Source organism: Chenopodium album, chromosome 18 (assembly GCF_948465745.1).
Source record: "Chenopodium album chromosome 18, dcCheAlbu1.1, whole genome shotgun sequence".
Classification (NCBI taxonomy): Eukaryota; Viridiplantae; Streptophyta; class Magnoliopsida; order Caryophyllales; family Amaranthaceae; genus Chenopodium; species Chenopodium album.
The window spans coordinates 7343212-7363970 of record NC_137851.1 but is presented as its reverse complement, the minus strand read 5'-3'; the positions used below and the strand labels follow the sequence as shown (position 1 = coordinate 7363970).

General features: G+C 37.1%; 1 protein-coding gene across 1 annotated transcript; it reads right to left on the bottom strand.

Moving 5' to 3' along the window:
- Positions 1–2682: 2682 nt before the first annotated feature.
- LOC145591373 (helicase and polymerase-containing protein TEBICHI-like) lies at positions 2683–20439 on the bottom strand. Its single transcript, XM_081647808.1, has 26 exons — positions 20243–20439; positions 19611–19963; positions 19071–19314; positions 18071–18961; positions 17684–17748; positions 17259–17364; positions 16950–17150; positions 16636–16836; positions 15184–15345; positions 14869–15108; positions 14451–14663; positions 13780–14130; positions 12748–12900; positions 12416–12637; positions 11855–12073; positions 11629–11746; positions 9715–10826; positions 9047–9244; positions 7132–7391; positions 5928–6117; positions 5713–5823; positions 5276–5628; positions 4409–4517; positions 4182–4319; positions 3636–3732; positions 2683–3558 (listed from the first exon to the last, which is right to left on the bottom strand). Exons 1-26 carry the CDS (start codon positions 20276–20278, stop codon positions 3488–3490), a joined length of 6414 nt encoding a protein of 2137 aa, XP_081503934.1. The 5' UTR covers positions 20279–20439; the 3' UTR covers positions 2683–3487.
- Positions 20440–20759: the final 320 nt, after the last annotated feature.

Below are 20759 nucleotides of genomic sequence, written 5' to 3'. Positions count from 1 at the left end.
TGAACACTCCTCAAATGGCCACAATTCAAGCCAACAGTCTTGGCAAGATTTAGGAAAAATATCAAGTGAAGAATCAAAAAAGCACTGTAATACAGATTCCTTGAAATCTTCTGATAAATCCTCAGATCAACACTCAACTAATGGAACAAATCAAGCATCTGGACAACATTTTGGCCAAGAATCTGATCAAACCTCAAACCACCACTCTCACCAATCATCTACCGAAGCCTCAAACCAACACTCTAGTGAAGAATCTAGTAAATCCTCATACCGACATTCTAATGAAGCATTGAATAATTCCTCAAACCAACCCTCTAGTCAATATTCCCAAGAAGCCCCGAGCCAAACAACTAGCCAAGATGCTCAACAAGCCTCAAGTCAAGATTCTAGCAAAACATCCCAGCAAAATTCAAGCCAACACTCAAGTCAAGTACCTAACCAAGACACAAGCCAAAACTCTAGGCAAGCATCTGGTGAAACTTCAAGACAACATTCACACCAAGAACTTAATAAAAAATAATCAAAACAACACTCTAGAGAAGATTCAAGGAAATTCTCAAGTAAGTCCTCAAGACAAGACTCGGATGATGGATCTGATCAATTATACAACAAACCCTCTTATAATAGATATAATCAAGCCTCAAGCAAAAAATCTATTCATTCATCTGATGAATCCTCCAACCATCACTCTAGTAAATCATCCAATAAATCCTCAAACAAACACTCTAGCCAAGCTTCACAACAAGCCTCAAGCCAACCAACTAATGAAGCATCTAAGGAAGCCTCGGAAAAAAAATTCTAGCCAATTATCCAAACACCATTCAAGCCACAACTTTGAATCAAGGCAACAGTCTAGTGAGGGTTATAAGAAATCATCAAGACATCAATCTAACCAAGAATCAAGTCAAAACTCTGGACAACACTCTAGCAATGCTTCCAATCATGCCTTTAATAAACAATCCAACCATGCCTCTAGTAAATCATCCAGTCAGTCTTTCACCCAATCCTCAAACCATGCTTCAGGCTCTAGTAAGAGTTTTTACGGCCCTCCCAGATCATCCGCTACAGACATGAGCAAAAGCTACGGAGCACCTATGGAATCACCTAAAGGCATGGAGAAATCCTCCTCCATTGAAACACTCAAAGGCTCTCAAACCATGAAACAAGACATTTCTAGTATTGTGGATGCTGTTGCTTCTCTCTTCTTTTCCGAGAGTGACTTAAGCCTTGGGAAGAAAATGAACCTCCACTTCATGAAGTCAACTAATCCAACCACCTTTATATCTCGAGATATGGTTGAAAAACTACATTTCTCCCTGGCTAACTTACCCGCAATCTTAAAACATTTCAATCTAAAACAAGACTCACTAGAGGCCACCATGATGAACGAAACACTACAATATTGCGAGGACGAACAAGGTGGTGATAAGTGTTGTTACTCCTTGGAATCCATGGTTGATTTTGCCACCTCTACGATAGGATCGCAAGTTAAGGCAATATCGGCAAACATAGATAAAGATATCAATATGGAGTACAAAGTCACAGGTATCAAGAAGCTTCCATGTGGTGCTCAAGCGGTAACTTGCCATAAGATCCCTTTCCCTTGTGATGTGTTCTATTGCCAAAAGAGAGAGAACATGGATGTGTACATAGCAACTTTGGTGGGTTCGGACAGCTCCACTTTGAATGCACCAGCAGTTTGCCACAAAAATTCAAACTCAGATGACCATGCTCATTCGCTATCCTTTCAATTTGAGCCAAAAACATGCGCAATTTGCCATTTTCTACTTGATGATGATGTATTATGGATTGCTAAATAGGTCGTCATTTCGAAAGGAAATGCGTAAAATCACATCATTCATTTCCTAGCTATTAGGAATGAAGTTTGCCACCTGCCAGAAGTCGGGGTGTAATGCATATTTGTACAACTATGGCATGGTGTAGCTTGTTTGATCAAGAAAAGTAGAAATACAAACTTTGGTCATTTTTTGCCCTTAAACTTCTTGTGAAATATAACTTCAGGGTTTATGCATGTTTTTAAATCTAAGGTTTGGTGTGCCAAACCTTTTTTTGCCTATATGTTCATAAATAATTGGATCAAAATTTAAATTGAATCAAGAATCCACTAAAGTTTCCCAACCTACTACAATTTACAAATTACAAAAGATAAAATATAACTAGGTATATCAAAGGATTAGTTTGTAATAAAGAAACAAATTATTGACCCGGGCAATGACCATTAGTGTGTGATTAAAGTCTTACAAATTAAATTGTAGAAAATTGCACAATTACTTAGGAGTTACATTTTGTGGGAAAATTAAGTACAATTAAAGGTTACACATATAAAGAGTTTTAAGATGATGAATAATGACACATAAAGTGACACATAACGTTCATGTGGCGCCAATTAATACGGAAGGACGATGACACATGGCGGTAGCATGTTATCCCTTTGAATTTTAATAACATTATACTAGTATATAGATTGAATACTTTTTTGTTCTGAAACCAGATAGATTGAATACCTAATAACACATTACACTCTCCATCCACGCTGAATAAAATTTAGAATAGATTATGAAGACAAAGTACGTGATAGACAAGAAAAAATACATGAAAATTTATTTCAATGATAAATTTATGTATCTAAGTATCTTTATAGGCTCAGATATAAATCGATGTTACATTTTACATAAGAACGCAAGTAATCTTTATTCAAACTTTTCTTTATTTTGCCAGCTTTGATAACTAGAATAGTTGTCTGAAAGATATTTCTTGTCATCAGTAAAAGTTTTACACTAAATATACAAATGAAGAGGATAATGACAATACCTCAGCAATTAATTGATGATCAACAGGTGGAAGATCACTAAGAGACATCCATAGATATCAACATTGAGAGCAAGTCAATCATCTGCGACTCTTCCAGCATCGACAGACATTTTTCTCTAAAAAGCCATGTACGCACAAAGCAAGATAGTTCCCAGGGAAATCCCTTGAGGCATCTGATTATCAACCAATAAGGCAGCAACTCATCAACGAAACGAGACTGATTACAGACGGTCATGAAGATCTGTGGTGTCCAACGTTGTTAAAGACAGTCTCATGCAAAATGGCTCACAGAAGGCATTCTGCATAAATCTCGATGGAGGACGAGCTATAACAGAAATCAAATTTCCAATCCTTCAGCTCCAAATAATAGCTCCATACAAATGATTCCAACTGCCTCCATGCAAAATATCCCTGAATTTCAAGCCATCTCTCTCAGCCCGCAAGGCCTCAAGCTCAACTAGCCTCATCTGGTCAGAGATCACACCAGACAATGGCCATACCCAGCCAATGGAAGGGCACATGGTGGTGTTTCTCCTTCATCTCTTGAACAAATCTAACCTCCTTTGAAACCCAACCAGATACACCCGCCACAATTGAACCCCACTGGCTGCCGGCAAGATGGAGAAACTTCGAATATAAAGCAGCCTTATCCTCTTTAGTCATTGACATTAAAAGGCTCCAATGAACCCCAAGTTCTGCCAACCTTCACCTTCACTTGTAGAGGGACTGCAACACGATACAATACTGATGAGTATTAAAATTTGGATAACAATATTACTATCATGCAAATCGTCAACGCAAACCTAAGAGGGAAGCAGCACTCTCCATGCTTGTCTTCAGCAATAAACCAGCTTCCCGTAAAACAGACGGATCAACTTCCAAAACCAACTCATCATGCACCTGGCAGTGAAGAAAAACATTTGAATGATATATCTTGAACACATGCTCAGAAGATTGATAACATTAGTATAGAACCATGTACATAATATAAGACATAAAATGTAACAAGCATGATGATGACAGAAAAACAGGTAAAAGCATAATTATGACAGGGATGATGAAGCATATATGACAACAAGAGCTACTGTCAAGCATGATGGGGAGTGCCAACAAGATACTCCAGCCAAACACACCCCACTGGTTGCCGGCTATATGTCAGTAACCAAATTGATCCAAAGATGTGAAATGTCTTGTTCAATTTTACAGACTGCTAGGCTAATTGATGGTACTCTGACAGAGAATTTTTTAGTACAACAAATGTACAAAAAGTCTCCCAACTCTCAGGTACTTTTATTAACTCAAATTTCCAGATTTCATAAATCAAACACCATTCAATATGTATGGCAAACCTGCAAAAGAATATGGCAACGTCCCTTGAGCATGGAAAATTTTGTCACATGTGCATCTGTAGAACTATGTGTCTCGCATCCAGCAATTTCAGAGTATATGTTGATCATTGCAATCTTAATTATGTCAGCTGCAGAACCCTGTTAAATAAAGATGCCGATTATAGAATATAAATTCCCTTTCCCTTAAGCAAGGTAACAGAATTGATCAAGCAAATAGAAGATGGTACCTGACATATAGAATTCACAGCTTGTCTCTGCGCTTTAGCTTTCTCCTTACCATCACCAAATTGTATTTTTGATAAGAAACGTTTTCTACCCTTAAGAGTCTGCACATATCTGCACCACAAAGAAGGACAAAGTGGTCCTTGTCAATGTCTGACAAGGTGGAAACTAAGGGGAGCAGTGGCAGGACCTAAATTAAGGGCTCATGAAACTAAAGATGAATTACTGCTTCACATGATTAATAACATAGATTTTTGGAAATGAACAAAACAATGGCGAAAAAAAAAATGGTTATAATTTTATATCCTCCACGAAGGCCAGAAGGAAAAAAAATAAACAATGTTCTTAAACTTTCCTAACATCACAACGAACCCTTAAACTCAGGATGCCGGATACACTATGACAGCAATACAGCATGTGGAGCAAAACTAATTAGAACGGGTTAACACTGATTAAGGGCCATATATATAACCAATTTGTTACACACAAATATACAGCAGGATATTGGCATGCTAGTTACTAAAATTAACACAGAAGCTAAGTCATCTACTTTCTAGCCAAACCTTGAATCTCAACACAGAAGAAATTACTACATAGATTACACAGTTTTCTTTGCAAAATTACTCAAGATTTTATTTATAGCCCTTCAAATGAGGTACAAGTGAAGAAATCTTCATTACTCTTCCAAGAGGGAGGAAATCATTGTTTGCTTTGTTTGATAGTAGTTATATTACTCCTATTCATTATACAAGGACATCATTCTTATGCCAATGAAAATCTTCTTTGTCCAAAATGAGTGCAGAATGAAAGACAAGATAAAAACAATGGATACCAAATTACTAACTGTGGGAGGGGGGGAAATAATCTAGTACCCGTGTTGACGGCAGAATGCAACAGCTTCATGAAGCCAAGAAGCGACGCCGGGGAAAGAATTTTTAAAACTTTGAATCTTCGCCTTGGCTTCATCTGCACTGCAGTGCAACTGCTCAGCAAGTGAATTAGCACCCATGCCGTAAAGAATGCCATATACTAGTCTTTTGGTTTGGTCTCGCTCTTGAGAGCTTACATTGGATTCCAGCTTGCCCGTCCATCTAGATGCTACCATGGTAAAGGCATCACCATGAGGATTACTAAGTAGTTCAATTAGAGAAGCGTCCTTAGAGAAGTGAGCCATCAACCTCAGTTCTATCTGAGAATAATCTGCCGTTAAGAGAAGCCAGTTTTCCTGAAAGAAAACGTCAATTGCTACCAATACTAGGATAGTCGGATAGAAGTAAACAAAAGGAAATAATATAGGCATCTGCCTCACCTCAGTTGGAATAAAAAAATCCCGCGCATTGATTTTATAATCTATACCATCAGAATCACATTGACCATCACCATTTTGATGCATTCTAAATTCAACCATATGCTCAACACACTGCAAATTTTCCATGCACCAACAATTCAGCTAAATTTTTGAATGCTAATGACAAAGAAAGTAGAGCAAATGACAGAAATTCAACCAGAAAAAGGATACTGAACCTGAAGGTTGGGTTCCTCCATTGAAAGTCGTCCAGTAGCTGTTGATGTTTGGAGCCAACGGCCATGTAATGTATACCTCTGTGTCCTCATAGACAGCTTTGCTAAAGAGCATATTGATCCTAAAGTACAATTCAGTAGCTTTGCTAATGTCCGATGCTCCTTTATCACTGGAACAATAGGGTGTTCAAGCCTGCAAATTAGAAAGTTAGCATAATTCACTGAAAGATAAGCATATAGAAAGTACTTGGTAATGTCTTATAAGTTCAACATTTTGTTAAGATCAAACATATGCACAAAGTGATGCATCGATTAATGCCTCTCTCCTATCTTTCCATGTCTAATGCCAACTTATTTTCTTTCTGGAGGAAGTATATAGCAGCAATATACATATTTTAAAAACATTTACTGCACGAATATAGTCTAACACACACGCACCCACCCACCCACCCACCCACACACACATTAAAAAAAAAAAAAAAAAAAAAAAAAAAAAAAAAAAAAAAAAAAAAAAAAACACACATCCATGTCTATTAATGTTTCAAGGGCAAAGTCTGATTGAAAAACCTTGTTTCTATCACTACTTTCATTACCATAGATTGCCCACAAAATTATATATAGCATCATCCCTAAGAGTGTTGCCTCTGCATAGACAGCAATACAAAGGTCTCCTTGTAAATTATGGTGGCAGACAGAAAGTAGCCATTCAAATACAATCAATAGAAAATAAATTTTGAAGGCACGGTTTTGCAGACCTCGTAAGAGAAAATACTGCTTTGAAGGATCAGAGTCACACTTTATATCATGATACCACTGTGAATGACACACAACCTTCAAATTCATTATCAAGTATACATCTTATAAGTTATGACCATCAAAGTGTTAGCTAAAACTAAAAGAGTGAAAAGACTCTAAAAGACCACCATTTTCAAATAGTAGATCTCAGAGCAAAACAGTATTCCCTATGTTTAGAAGGGTTTACCATAGGGAAGATTATATAGACAATAGGGTAGAAAAGAAATAGCAACAAATTTTGAAGGAATGAGACACTAGTGACGATGGGCAATTAAAACAAAAAATAAAATGAATTATACAGCCAAAAAAATCTGTCCAAAAGTGAAAAGCTTACAATTTCACTACAAAACCAGTGAGAGAGAACCTCAAAGATAGTTAACCAACTCATAAACGATTAGATCCAAGAAGGTACCTTAGCGCATCTAAGCAATGTTTGTCTGTACTGGCATGCTGTTTTCCTTTGTTATGTCCCTCAGGTATTGGAAGCTTCAAGTGTCCATAGAGCACATTTGCAATATCTGCAGGCATATTCAGTGAAAATACCATGCCAGCAAGTTTGTAAGCTTCCTTTTCAAGAATCTTAAGCTTTTTACTAATAACTTGCCGTGCCTTGAGGCAACCTTCCATGTCAACACCTATTCCCTGGTCCTCCATTTCTGCAAGGACATGAACCTGCAGGGGAATTATAAATAAACAATTACAAAGTTTAAATTAAAAACAAAAATTAAAAAAAAAAAAAAAAATACAAAACAAAATCAAATTCTATACAATGGTATAATAATAGAGAAAACTCCAAATTTCAATATGATTAAGTAGCAAAAAAGACCAATCAACAACCATCACGACAAAATTATCCTACCCTAAATTTCTAAGTAAATGGGATGGGAACTCTCTCACCTGGAGCAAATTTTTCCACATCATAATAAGGAAATCCCCACCATGTCAATCCCAACTACCACTATCAAAAGACCATCCTTTATGTTCTCTGGGATTTTAATCATACTTCAACTTTTCTGATGCCTAGTCTATCCTTTGGTCTGCCAAGAAATTGCCCAACTGGTCAAGCTAAGAAGTGGATGTGGCAGCTAAGACCGTCTGAGAAGCAGAAATTTATACTATGGCTTGCCTGAAGAGATACTCCATGCTAATCTTCTCCTCCCCAAAGATTTGGGCCTTTTGCCATGGAAGTTAAACAAAAAAAAATCCACCTAGCATATTTAGTGATTGTCTGAGAGCAAAGGAAACTTGAATTCTACTGAGACATCTCCCTGATAGTTCACCCTTTCTTTGCAGCATTGGCTTACAGCAAACTTACCTCCAATTACAAAACCAATATTACTTGGAATTTCATAATTGTTTTTACCCCCATCCAAACCTGGTTAAAAGCCCTTAACAGGATTGTATCAGTGTTCTATACCACCCAATCAAATCCCCTAATACAAAACCCAATTGGATACAACCTTCCATATAAAAAGTAATGATAAATGTCGATGCTTATTTCTCTCTGGTCTCCGCCTACCTTAGTGGAAGGTATGGAAGGGGTTTGTAGGCTATATACCAACCATAAAGGAGAATGGATTGCAAATTTTAAGAGCTCTATCTAGTGTGAGTGTGTGACAAGAAACTACTGCTAAATTTTAGGCCATCCAAGCTGCAATCACACAGAAACAGCTAGCACAAAAACAAAACCCTCTCAAAGCAACAGATTGTATAACATTTTCAATTCTGACACAGCTTCTGACCCTTGAGTAAATGACAATCGTATTCCAAAGGCACGGGGACAATCATAATTCAAGTCCACAACAGATTGCCTGTAACATCTGCTCAAACCCTATAGTTTAAGTTAATTTAAGTAGCCAAGTCTTCAAAAAAAATGAATTTTATATGGCTTCTGCACCTAAAGAAGACCGTGAAAAAATAACTAAATAAGAAAATATAAATTAGATATAACTAGCCATGTATATGGTCAAACAAATCTGCTAACAAATAGACTTACCTAACAGTAAAACAAAACATAGATAGTTAAACAGACACAGGCTTTGACTAATTATGAAGTACAACAGCACATGTATTCAAGAAGACCCTTACATATTAAATTATTAATGCCAAGGGCTTCGTGAAGATCCATACAGAAAGGTGAAAGAAGCAAAGAAAATAAGGAGAGTATGTCAAGAAGAAAGAAATCCCTCAGAGGACAAAAACAAACACTGACTTTACGTATTTTATCATTGTGTTAAATGAGTTAACGAACGGAAATTAAACACCAGTAGATCCAACCAATTAAAATTAAAAGTTAATAAAAATTAGCTTGCAAATATAAACCCTACCAACGGAAGTTCAATTCCCAAAAGTGAATTAACAAGTTCTTCAGAAACAAGCAATTTCCAAAGAACACATTGTAGGGCCCGCGTTTGAGCAGCACGGCGACAGCAGCCATTATGTGCAGCTCTTCGCATTTGATTTTTCCACCTTCCACTCTGATTAGCTGCTGCTGCTGCGTCATTAGTTAAACGCCTCTTAACTTCCTGTTTAACAGAGGATATAGAACAATAAGCACAGCTCTAGAGATTAAACCAAGCCTCCAGTAAATGTGTGATAGAAGAGCTTCCAACTTAAAGAGAGCCCATAATTGACACATAACATGAAACACTAGACAATTTCAGTGTCGGTGTCATATAGAAACTGAAAAGCTACAATTAATAACAATATAGTTGTGAAAATAGTGAAATGCAGTGACCTTTTGTCATCAATCACAGAGCTCAAATTCATGGTTGTTTCAAAATACATACTAAAGTGCATTTTATAGAATTATAGATAATCAAAATAATTGAAACTGACAATGGCTTCTCTTTCATTTCTGTTAAATAGCAAAGAAAAACATTAGGAAAAAAAATTAATATTGCACTGAGACTGAGTGATACATCATCATCAGCCATATTTAGTAATCTACTTGGAGGGGACTGACTGACATAAAGGAAGTGCAACAAAGAATTACCTTCTCAAGATTTGGATTGGAGCTCCTCTCCTCATCAGGCCAAAGGATCCAAGCTACAATACAGATGTCTATTCCATTTTGCAGAATAACCTTAGGCAACCTAAAGAAAGATCCGTCAACAAGTTCAATGGCTGTACTTTTTATTGTCTGACTCAAGCTGTTTTTATTCAATGAAAGAACAGCATTTTTCAACACTACAATCTGAAGTTTCAAATTCCAAGTGAATTTTCGAAGACTAGTCCTCCCTAGTAAACTACCAATCCTATTCCACCGGAGAATTTCTGTAACTGACAAAATGTTTGCATCAATTGAATTAATTTGCCCAGAACTTTCATTGTTACATGAGTCAAAACTGCTGCTCTGTAAAATTTTGGTGAGATTTACATAATACACGGGTGAATTTTCCCAGCAAATGGCAATGCCCAGTACTTCATAAGCAATCATAGAGTTTGCTTCTGACTTTTTGTTGAAGTGAATATCAAAATAAAAATCTCCAACAGATTCCCAAAGATCCAAAAGGGCATCTAAACTGCTTGCACTGGCTACATTAATGGGACCTTTTTCATTACAACCTTGCTTATTGCCACCAGTGCACTCATTATTTCTCTCTTGTCTCCGGTCTCCCTCAATCACAGCTCCTACACATGCCATAGTATCATTCTGACCCAAACAAGGCGAGGATGTTGTGGCCTCGACTGGAACATCTTCAACTGATGTAAAAGAAGAACGAATTGCACAAGCACCAGGCAAGGAATTGACTGCCTTTCCCTCAGCTGAATTTTCCAAGCCAATTATTAATTTTTTTGCTGGCCTCCCAGCATCAGAATCTGGAGCACCTTCAATCCCCTGTCTTTCAATCAGTTCAGATGAGAAATGCTTTCTTTTATGGTGAGAAGAGCTACTAGTACTTTTTTCTCCAGAAGAGTGAGTCGCTTCACCAGAAGCAGGTAGCAAGACAGGATTAGAAAGTTGAGGAACACTCAGTCCAAGTGATTGAAATGCCGAGAATGCAGCAACTCTCGCCTCCTCAGCTTTATCAAGGACGATTTTCCTTGCACCATTTTTTATTTTCTTTGCTATTCCTAAATGAACACGCCGCTGTGCTTGATTTTCTGAAATTTGGTCAAGTCCCATTATAAGAATCAGAAGGTTTTGTATCTAGGTGAAGAAGGAAAATTAATTTCGGAACGCTTGATAGCAGAAAAGCAAGCACTTAATTCCCCCAGAAAGATTTCCCACAAATTGAACTGAACAGGGTAATCAGACTAGAGGCCCATTAGCAAATCAATGTTCAATTCCTGTTAGTCAGAAATCAATGCCCAAACTTGAATGTTACAATTTTTAAAGAACACCCTGTTACCTACTTTCAAGATATCTAAACATGTAAAAACTTTGGAAAAGAGGACAAATGAAATTATTCTTCCATGTACCATATTATAATAATATTACAAAATTGCTAAAAAACTAGTTGAGTAAATATGCTTTGTGAAACTTTAATTGATTGTACAATCTTACAAAATAGGGTAATCAGACTAGAGGTCATTCAATACATTCATCATGCGTGAGTATGGTTTACAAAAGATTTAAGTGATTTCATATACTATATAAAGCAAACAATACAACCCAGTGACTATGTAAGGATAAATGACATCCAAAGCATTTTGCACAAATGAAGGATATAACAGCTTGAAAATAATTGCAAGTTTTTGCTACTTGATCTGATTTTGGCATAATAAAGTGATGCAAATAATATCGGAAAAAATTCTCATATAGATTCCACAAAATCAGGGAAAGACATTCTAAGATGAAAAGGAAGATTAGTTGAAAAAGTAATTTGACTTATCCACACACCCAGAATACCAGATAAAGACACTATAGTCCACCAAAAAGACCATAACTAGTTTAGAGTCTCACCTGACGCAGCCCAAGATGATGATTCAAAGAGAGCCTTTGCTATTTCTGCAACAGAGGCTTCAGCAACTGCCAGAGGAGTACGCAAGCCAGCTTTGTATAATGCTCTAGCCCGAGAGCCCTAGATTCATAAAAGAAAATACATCTGAGATAGCTGGCTATAAAGCACATAGAAAAAATGAATAATAAGTCCACAGCAATATATACAGAGCCACATCACAATATCTACCTTTACATATGGAATAGTAGTAAGCTCTACTATCTCTGCTCTCACTCCAAATGAAACACGATTTTGAAATTTGGCAACCAAGCCTTCCAGATCAAGCCAACCGAGTCTCTCACAAAATAGAGAAACCATGGATGCAAACCTTCCAGCATTCTCTTGTAAAGCTTGGACCATTCCCCGTGCTACTTTGAAGGCTGCACAAACCTCGCCAACTGGTAGTTCCTTAACCACATATTGATATACAAACAAATTAATAGATGAAACATCATAAGCAAAGAAATGAAGAGATAAAAGGTCTATTTTACTGAAAGATATTAAAGAAAAACCTAACACAAACTCTTACTTCTCCTAAAAATAATATTCAATACCCAAAAAAACAAAAGAAAAGAGAATGTGAATATCAATCTTTAAGTTGAGAGAAATGAAGGACGGTGATAAAACATGCTACATTGAAAACATGTCATCAAGAAAACACAAGCCCAAAATAGCACAAAAGACCAGGCAGAGAGCAAAGAAAAGAAAAAGGGGAATCCCACAATAAACATGAATGACAAAAGAGACTACCTGTACCAATCGTGACAAGATAAGGGCAACATAAAAACGCCGGCAAACACGAAGAGACTGCTCATCGGAGAGGGTATTGCTTTTTGAAACTCCTAGTTGGGAATCTATTCGGCTATGCAATCCTTTGATAACATTTCTAGATAGACTTGCAGTACGCACAGGTGCCCCATGTGCCATTCGCATCAAAAATGGCTCAATAACTCCAACACGGTTGCCAACTGACTATATATTAAGACAGTTACACAAAACATGTAAGTAACAATGTACAAAAAAAGAGCCAAGTTCAATCCAAGAATGGCGTCTATATAAGAAAAAAAAAAATCCCAAAGTACCTGGTCTAAGGAAGAAAGCTCCATAAATCTTTCATAAAACAATTCCCAATCAGGCTCAACTTCTACATTTATTGGTGTTGCCAAGTAAACCAAATGCAGATCAGATGCTAGAACAAATCCTTCTCTTGCACGTGATAGATCATCCAGAACAATCTGCAGCAGAAAGAAGTAGGTTTTAGAAACTTGGAACACAAATAGGTAAGCAAGTCAGCCTGGATAAAAATACAAGAAATAAAACATAATACTAAAAAAAAGAAACAGCTTTTCAGCAACAGTATCAACTGTCAAACAATGAAGGAGCAGAAGTTCAAATTTATCTTGATATTTGAATTTATATACAAAACCTCAACAGCAGCTCTTAGTTTTCACTAACAAAATCATTACCTTGAATTGTCCAATTTCCGGGAAACCTAGTCAAAATGATCTGTTCCAAGGCCTTCTAGATATGATCGATTTTGCCTACTTTGTACGCTGTTCAGTTCAACTCTATTTCAGTTCAGACGTAAATTAAGTGTGATGTTGCGGATCAGTTAATTTCAGGGTGGATCACTACAGGAAAGGATATAAATGTATAATCCAGTCAATATTGGACAATTTTACTGTGTCTATGTTGTCAGGTATTTGGCTCTTCAATTATGATATAGGTTTTCATAATTTCAGCTCAGATCAATATTCTTTTGATGAACCATCCAAAGCGTAAGTGTATTGATTCTATTAATATGTAAACATAAAAAGTTCCCTTTACAAAGAAATGTAATGAACCATTTCAAAATTGTAGACATGCAAAAACATGAGCAAACTTTAACATACGAATTATTTTGAGTCATTGCTGGAGGAGGCACAGGCAAAGGTCAGAATCAACTCTAAATACCTTTCGGTCAGCAGTTCATTTCAGTTTTCAGGGTCAAGACCAGATAGTTTTTATAAAATCAGTTTTGAATTATTCAGTAGGAGAAGCCAACTCCTAGTAAGGTTTGCAAGTCTAACAGGAAGAGAAGATGGCTAGATGTTCAGGTAATTGACAGTACTTACAAGAGATTCTTCTGGAGACAGAGAACTGCCAAAAGCTGCTCGTCCCAAAGGAGTGGTACTGTATAGTTTAGTATCATCATTCCACTCAAGGAATTTTTTCTGACAGAGCCACCTAAGAGAATCTTGTGCTGATTTGACAACATCTTCAAATGGCTTTGTAGAATTAAGGAGAGTACACCTCACATATCGGTGAATATCATTAGCTGTTTGTACAATTCCACTAGCCACAACTTCAAGGATAGCATGAGTCATTCCATTTTTATCTTCTGAAAGACAAGATTGCAGTGGTGGACAACTGTCATTCAAAAGGGCCTTTATTCTCTTAACTTCTTCAGGTCTGCATATAAGAACCTGCCTCAGCCAAAAAAAGGTACATCATTTGCAACAGTCCAACAGGCATATTCAGTTTATAAACATATGCAAGTACAATTTTACTAGGGTCTGAAAGCAAAGCTAAGCAAACGTTGGACACTTCAAATGGACCATTAACTGAAGTCGTCACACATAAAAATCAAATTAGCAAACATTAGAGGCCCCTCTTACCCTCCCTCTCTCTCCCCCAAAGTAAAACTACACAACTCCAGAAAAACAAGAATATTCATGAGCAAATTAGATAACTAGGCCTCAAACGTATTGGAATAGTGATCAAGCAAAAAGATGTAAAAACATACACTTTCTCCTTTCGCATCTATACCAGTTCGACCAGCCCTACCAGCCATTTGTCTGTATCGTGTCCCATCAATGAAATCACGACCAATCTTGGGTTGCCGAAATATGACTCTCCTAGCAGGTAAATTAACACCAGCAGCTAAAGTAGATGTGGCAGTTAGGACACGTATTAAGCCTTTACGATAACAGGTTTCAACAATATCTCTTTCCTCAACCTGTACAAAGTATAACATGCAACTCTTCAGAAAGCCAACTGCTGAAATTGGTCAATAACTCAGACTATATATCAGTAAAAAAAAAAAGCCTGTAATGTTATAACAGTTGTACCAAACAAACAGGAGTCATCATACCCATATATAAGCTTAAGACAACAATTGCCACTCATTTATATGCACATGTACAGTGTACTACAGTAATTACCGTGAGGCCAGCATGATGATAAGCGACACCAGAAGGGAGAGTTTCCTCCAGCACAGGATCTAAACCCACAGGACACCTTCTCAAAGAATCAATGGCTGAGAGTACATCATTAAATTCACTCGACTCTTCTTGGATTTTGGCAGAAAACTTTTTAAGATACAATGAGATATGCTTAGCTGTAGACTCGCATCCTTTCCGACTTGAACAAAAAATGAGCACAGAATGACCGTCTTGAACAACCTAAGAATATTTCAGTCCATCATTTAAAAAAGTGTGTAACACATGGAAACCTCAACTGTGAATATAATAAGATACCTCATTACATAATTCCACTACATGATCTGGATCTTTGCCTCTGAGATCCGCTGACTTAGGTATTGTCCTGACAACTTCCATCTTTTTGTCATAGATATTATTACCCACTTTTATAAATTCCTCCAAAGGGACTGGACGAAATTCAGTCTGGAATAATGCCGCCTAAAGGGACAGGAAAGCAGAAATAAGGTGCGAACAATTATTAAGTTACTGTTTCTTTGATAAGAATACATCTGTACAGGTCTCAGAAACCAAAATCCAGAGAGTGGAGAGTGACAAAGTAAAACAATAAATCTTTCTAGTGTGACCAAGTCAAACAGCTATTTTTTTTTAGTTAGACCAGGGGTTTAGACTTCAATCCCTGTACCATATCATCTAATCAATAGATCAACAAAGTGAGCCTCACTTAATACGGCGGAATCCCTCAGCGCCTTATTGAAGTGAGGCTCACTTAATATAAATAGATAAAAGTTCTTTTTTTTTTTTTTTTTTTTTTTTTTTTTTTTGGGGGGGGGGGGGGGGTTGCTCCTTGGGTAGTCCTTACGCCTCATTGAAATCTTCTCGTGTCTCGGGCGCACCCTTTTTATACACTGCCACAACAAGGCTAATATAAATAATGAAGTTTTATCATATTGTTCTCCTAATCATCGGAATGGGAGGAGCAAAATATAAGAGGCATCCAACAAGAAAACTTGCCCAGAAACTTAGTGAGACAAGTGATTCAATCATACAAGTAATGCTACTTGCTAAAGCATTGCTGCATCAGAAAGACAGAAACCGGACTTCATTGCCCATTAGTACAACCCAATTCACTACTACTATTACTATCGCTAGTGCAACCCAATACATTTCCCACCGTAATTAGGGTCTGAGACCAAGAATCAAGCACATTCAGCCTTAAACCCTTACAGCTTGTTTGGTAGCCAGTAATGGAAATGAATTCAAGTGTATTTAGTATGAACAACAACCTATAATCTCCATGAGAGCACAATCTCATCCCCCAAACATGCGTTTTTTCATGTTTTTCCATTACCATCCATTACCACTTGAGACTTGAGAGGTGGTATTAGGTGAAAAACAGAAAATTTGGGGGTCATCTTAAGCGTTCATGGGAATAAATATGGATTTTCATAAAAATTTACATCTAAACTTATTACCATTACCATTGTTTACAACCTGTTACCAAACGAGGCATAACTAATCTGAAGGCTAGTAGGATAGCTGAATCAAGGTCCAAATTTGCTACGACTTTTAACTCTGTTGCCTCCCTCGATTGTACAACAGCAGACACACATAGAGCGAGCAAAACAAATAAATGATGTTTCACTTAAGAGACCAAAGAAAAGCTAGGGGGTCAACTTTTTTGTAATGATACATGCTGTATGATTAAGTTTAATGCACATGACTAGAGTCGACTCCAATTGGAAACACACAGTGATGAGTGATACTTACATGAAGCCATTCAGCAACAGCTGCCACATTTGGCATTGTAGCACTCATCCCAACAATTTGAAGACCATGAGTTATATCACCCTTACCACTACTTGTGGCAGAACTATCTCCACTGCATGATTCACCATTACCTTCACCAGCTGCGTAACGAAGCTTTGTCAATAGAAGCTCCAACAGATATCCCCTACTGGGATCAGCAACCTAGTGCAAAACAAATTCTACATAAATTAACTTTAGACTAGGTTTACAAAAAGGAGGCATAAAAATAACATAAAGTGCAGATGTGCAGTAGTACACTAAAGAGTAACACCAACCATGTGCAATTCATCAATCACAATAATTCCCACTTCTGATAATCTGTCTTCTTCCAGCAATCTGTTAACTAAAGAGTTGGCCTTCTCTATAGTACAGACAGCTACTGATGTATCCTTAGGAAGTGTCCCGCCACCTTGATTCCCATAATAGCTGCGAACATGCTTGCCAAGGGGCTCCAGTAAGACCTCAAGATGTTCTGCCTGCAAAAGATAACCATTCATGCTTCAAGAAAAGGGATGGCCAATCCATATGATGCTGCCTTTAAAAAAAAGTACAGAATAATAAAACAAAAACAGTTCAAAGATAACCTTTTCAACACAGATAGAAACATAAGGCAGCACTAGCAAGGCAATTTTGCCAGAGTCAATGACACGTCGCAACATCAAGATCTCAGCAACAAAACTTTTGCCTGCACTGTTGCAGAAGGAGAAGGAAAATTATAAAGTCCCAATAACACATGTAATACATTTAGAGCTAATAACGAACAACAAAATCATCATCTACTGTTCATTTGAATCAATACAGTAAATGCAACTGTTATATGATATAGCAGGTGGTTTTCTAGTTTCTTTTATCATGCCAAAGGGATCTTTTAGGTCTGTTTAAAACAGAGAACAGCGTGATTGGCAATTGGCATGCAGATGGCATCTATATCCCTGTAATGACATCTAATCTAACAAACACCTAAACTCCCTTTCGCCAAGATAAATTTTTCATAATAATGATTGCTTACCTTGTAGATGCACAATAAACAAGATTTCTCTTCTGCAAAACACCATCCATTTGAAGACAATCAACCTAGAAAGTACAGCACAAGTCAGTACATACATGGGGAAACAGTTCTAGGAACGTATAGATCAAGTTAACAATCACAAATTCACTATAAAAATTTAAAATGCAGAAAGACCCTATTTATCTAACTGCATATGTGATCACTATATCAGAGCTAGTAAAAAAATAAAATAAAAAAAGACCAGGCAACTACATGACTGGTTTACCAAGAAAATAATCTTCATTGTACAAAATATCAAAATAAGTTTTTTTTTTTCCACTGTCTTCCTTCAGGCTATTTAACAAAGAGATGGATACAATGAACAATGAACAATGTAACAAGCCTTACCTGCCAAGTATAGAGTTTAGCTATTCCTCTTTGTCTATAGATGCTACACACTGCAGGAGGTAGCCAGTGGCTGAGGTCTAAACGATCTTCCAATGGCATGGAACTTGAAGGAGTACTAGATCCATCAGAGACACCAGGAGCCACTAATTCCGCGTTTTCCCTATTTTGCAGATCGGAATTGTTTTTCTCACTATCGAGGCTAAATAAACTATGCCTCCTCTTTTCAGCTCCATGTACTGGAGCTGCGTCCTCCAATACTTTATGCTTTAATGCCCGTAACTGAACTTTACTGCCAGTTACAGCATTCTTATCTAGTGGCCCATCAAGATCTGCAAATTTGCATACAGCACGTTCATCACTATAATCTTCTTTCTTTACTGAAGAAAAATTACTTGGCATAATTCTGTCCGCAATTTTGTCATCACACGAGAAATCAAAATGCTTAACAGGCAATGGGGATGCTTCTATTTCCAAAGGCTCCCCATAATTGTCCGGCAATATAGTGGTTGATTCAGTCATCTTAGAACTGCTAGCATCAGTACCAACTGGTACATCAAATTTATTATTCGAACTCCCTTCAACACAATGACAGGAGGCCCCTTCATCTTGTCTCTTGCTGATAGTGATACTTGTATCTTCTGCAACTTGGGAAAAACTGTTAGCAGTTTGGGCACACAAACCATCAACAACTTGAATAGCCTCGTTCCAGAATGCTTCTCCTGGTGAAAATATTGAGCTTCCACGACTTGATACAGGAGTTTCACGTGCACTCAAACTTTTACAAAATGCAGCAGGCGTGGAACAGTCATTCACTAATGACGTGGAATTTGTAGCTTTATTGCATTTTCTTAAGCCAGATTGCTGCTTAGAGGAATCTTCATCACAGTCAACCTATTGTGAAAATAAGGACATTAGATAGTGTGACATCAAATCAAAGCATGTCAGGTAACAATTGCACCAACCAAAAAAAATGCAATAGTTACAACCAGATAAATCTCACCTTTGTGACAAAGTTGGAAACTCCTTCCACCTTTTCAGAAAAATTACTGCATGTCACAAGACCAGGAGCCCTTTTGTGAGTTTTATCAGAACTCGGAGTCTGATGATCCGGCGATGAGATTTCTTTTTCAGCAGCATAATTCCTTTTCTTGGATGCTGCACCTTCCCCAACAAGAACTGATGGACTCCCACATCTTTTATGCTCATTTATATTTTTCTCATACAATGAGCTTGCTTGAATTCCGCTACATATGATACAACATGATAAAATATCAACAAACTGTGCAGTTTTCCTTTAGAATCAACCCCTCCATCCCATACATGATTATCTCATTTCTGGAGAAACACAGCTTTGAACGAAAGACCTCGAAACAAGCAAACTTTCAAAAATCAAAGAGCTTATCTTTCTACAACCGAAAAACCATCAATACTCAAAACAACCAATCAAAAATGCAAAAACACTACAAACATCATAATTTTTAATTAACCCTTTTAAATTCAAAAAATGTAAAACATGACTGCATCCAGTTGAAATTATCACCTGCAATACAACGACAAAACGTCCATAGGAAACTGCTTAAGCTCCGGATTCTCAATAGCTTGAACTTGGTCCGAATTATCCCGTCCACCAGCTTCACCACTAGCATTTCCAGCCCCTGACTCGTTTCTAGGAACCGCCCCAGATGAAATTGAACCCCTAACTTTACCACCACTGGACAAAAGGGTCTCTTTACTTTCATTTTTGGCAGATAAATCAATCTCCAATGCCAAACTTCTTTTCACAGAATCATTCTGTGAAGTCACCAAATAATTTTCCAATGTCCCTTTTGCACTAGGAGATGAATCTTTAGCAGTCTTAGGTGAGAATGTTTTCTTTTTCTTCGACGCAAAAAACTGTAAATTCAAACCCCAAATTCCATAAACTAGGCATTCATTGACGACAACAATAACACAAATTAGGGAGACCATCCAAGTCAAACAATTCCAATCTTCTACAAATTCAATTTTTTAGGGAAACAATTCCAAACCCTCCAATCTTGATTCATAATAGAACTAAAAAAAATGCACTTTGTTCAATTTCCCAGCATTAATACTTCAATAAATCGACTAATTGACAGCATATAAACGAAGAATTGCATAACAATTGAAATTGACAAGAAGAGAGAGAAAGACCTGATCAATACGGGTTCGAGGTGCGTCGGAATCCATAATCAAATTGAATTTGGGGGTTCGCCGGAACCCTAAATCGGAGATTGTCGGGAAGAGAGGAGAATGTGTTAACCTTGAGAGTGAGTGTAGAGAGATGACATTTAAACTTCAAATCCTTAAAAAGACCGCCATCTTCTACCAAACTAGTGTGTAGTGTCCCTACTCCCAATATACAAGGAGCCAAGTCCAAGTGTAGAGCAAATTAGCAAAAGAGAAAATGTATAGGGAAGACTTTTTTTTCGTCGAGGGAAATACATGGTTTGCTTCTCGCTAGATGTTTGAATTTTTTTAATTAATTTTTTAATTGTTACGAGTAATATATAATGGAGGGAGTATTTTGGATTGAAGGAAATGAAGAAGAGGGGATGGATTGGTTAAGGGTTTGTTCTCATTGACTGAACTCAGCTGAACTGAACTAAACTGAACTGAATTGAATTTCAATGTAAAATAACAGACCCTAAGTTTAATTTGGATAACAAAT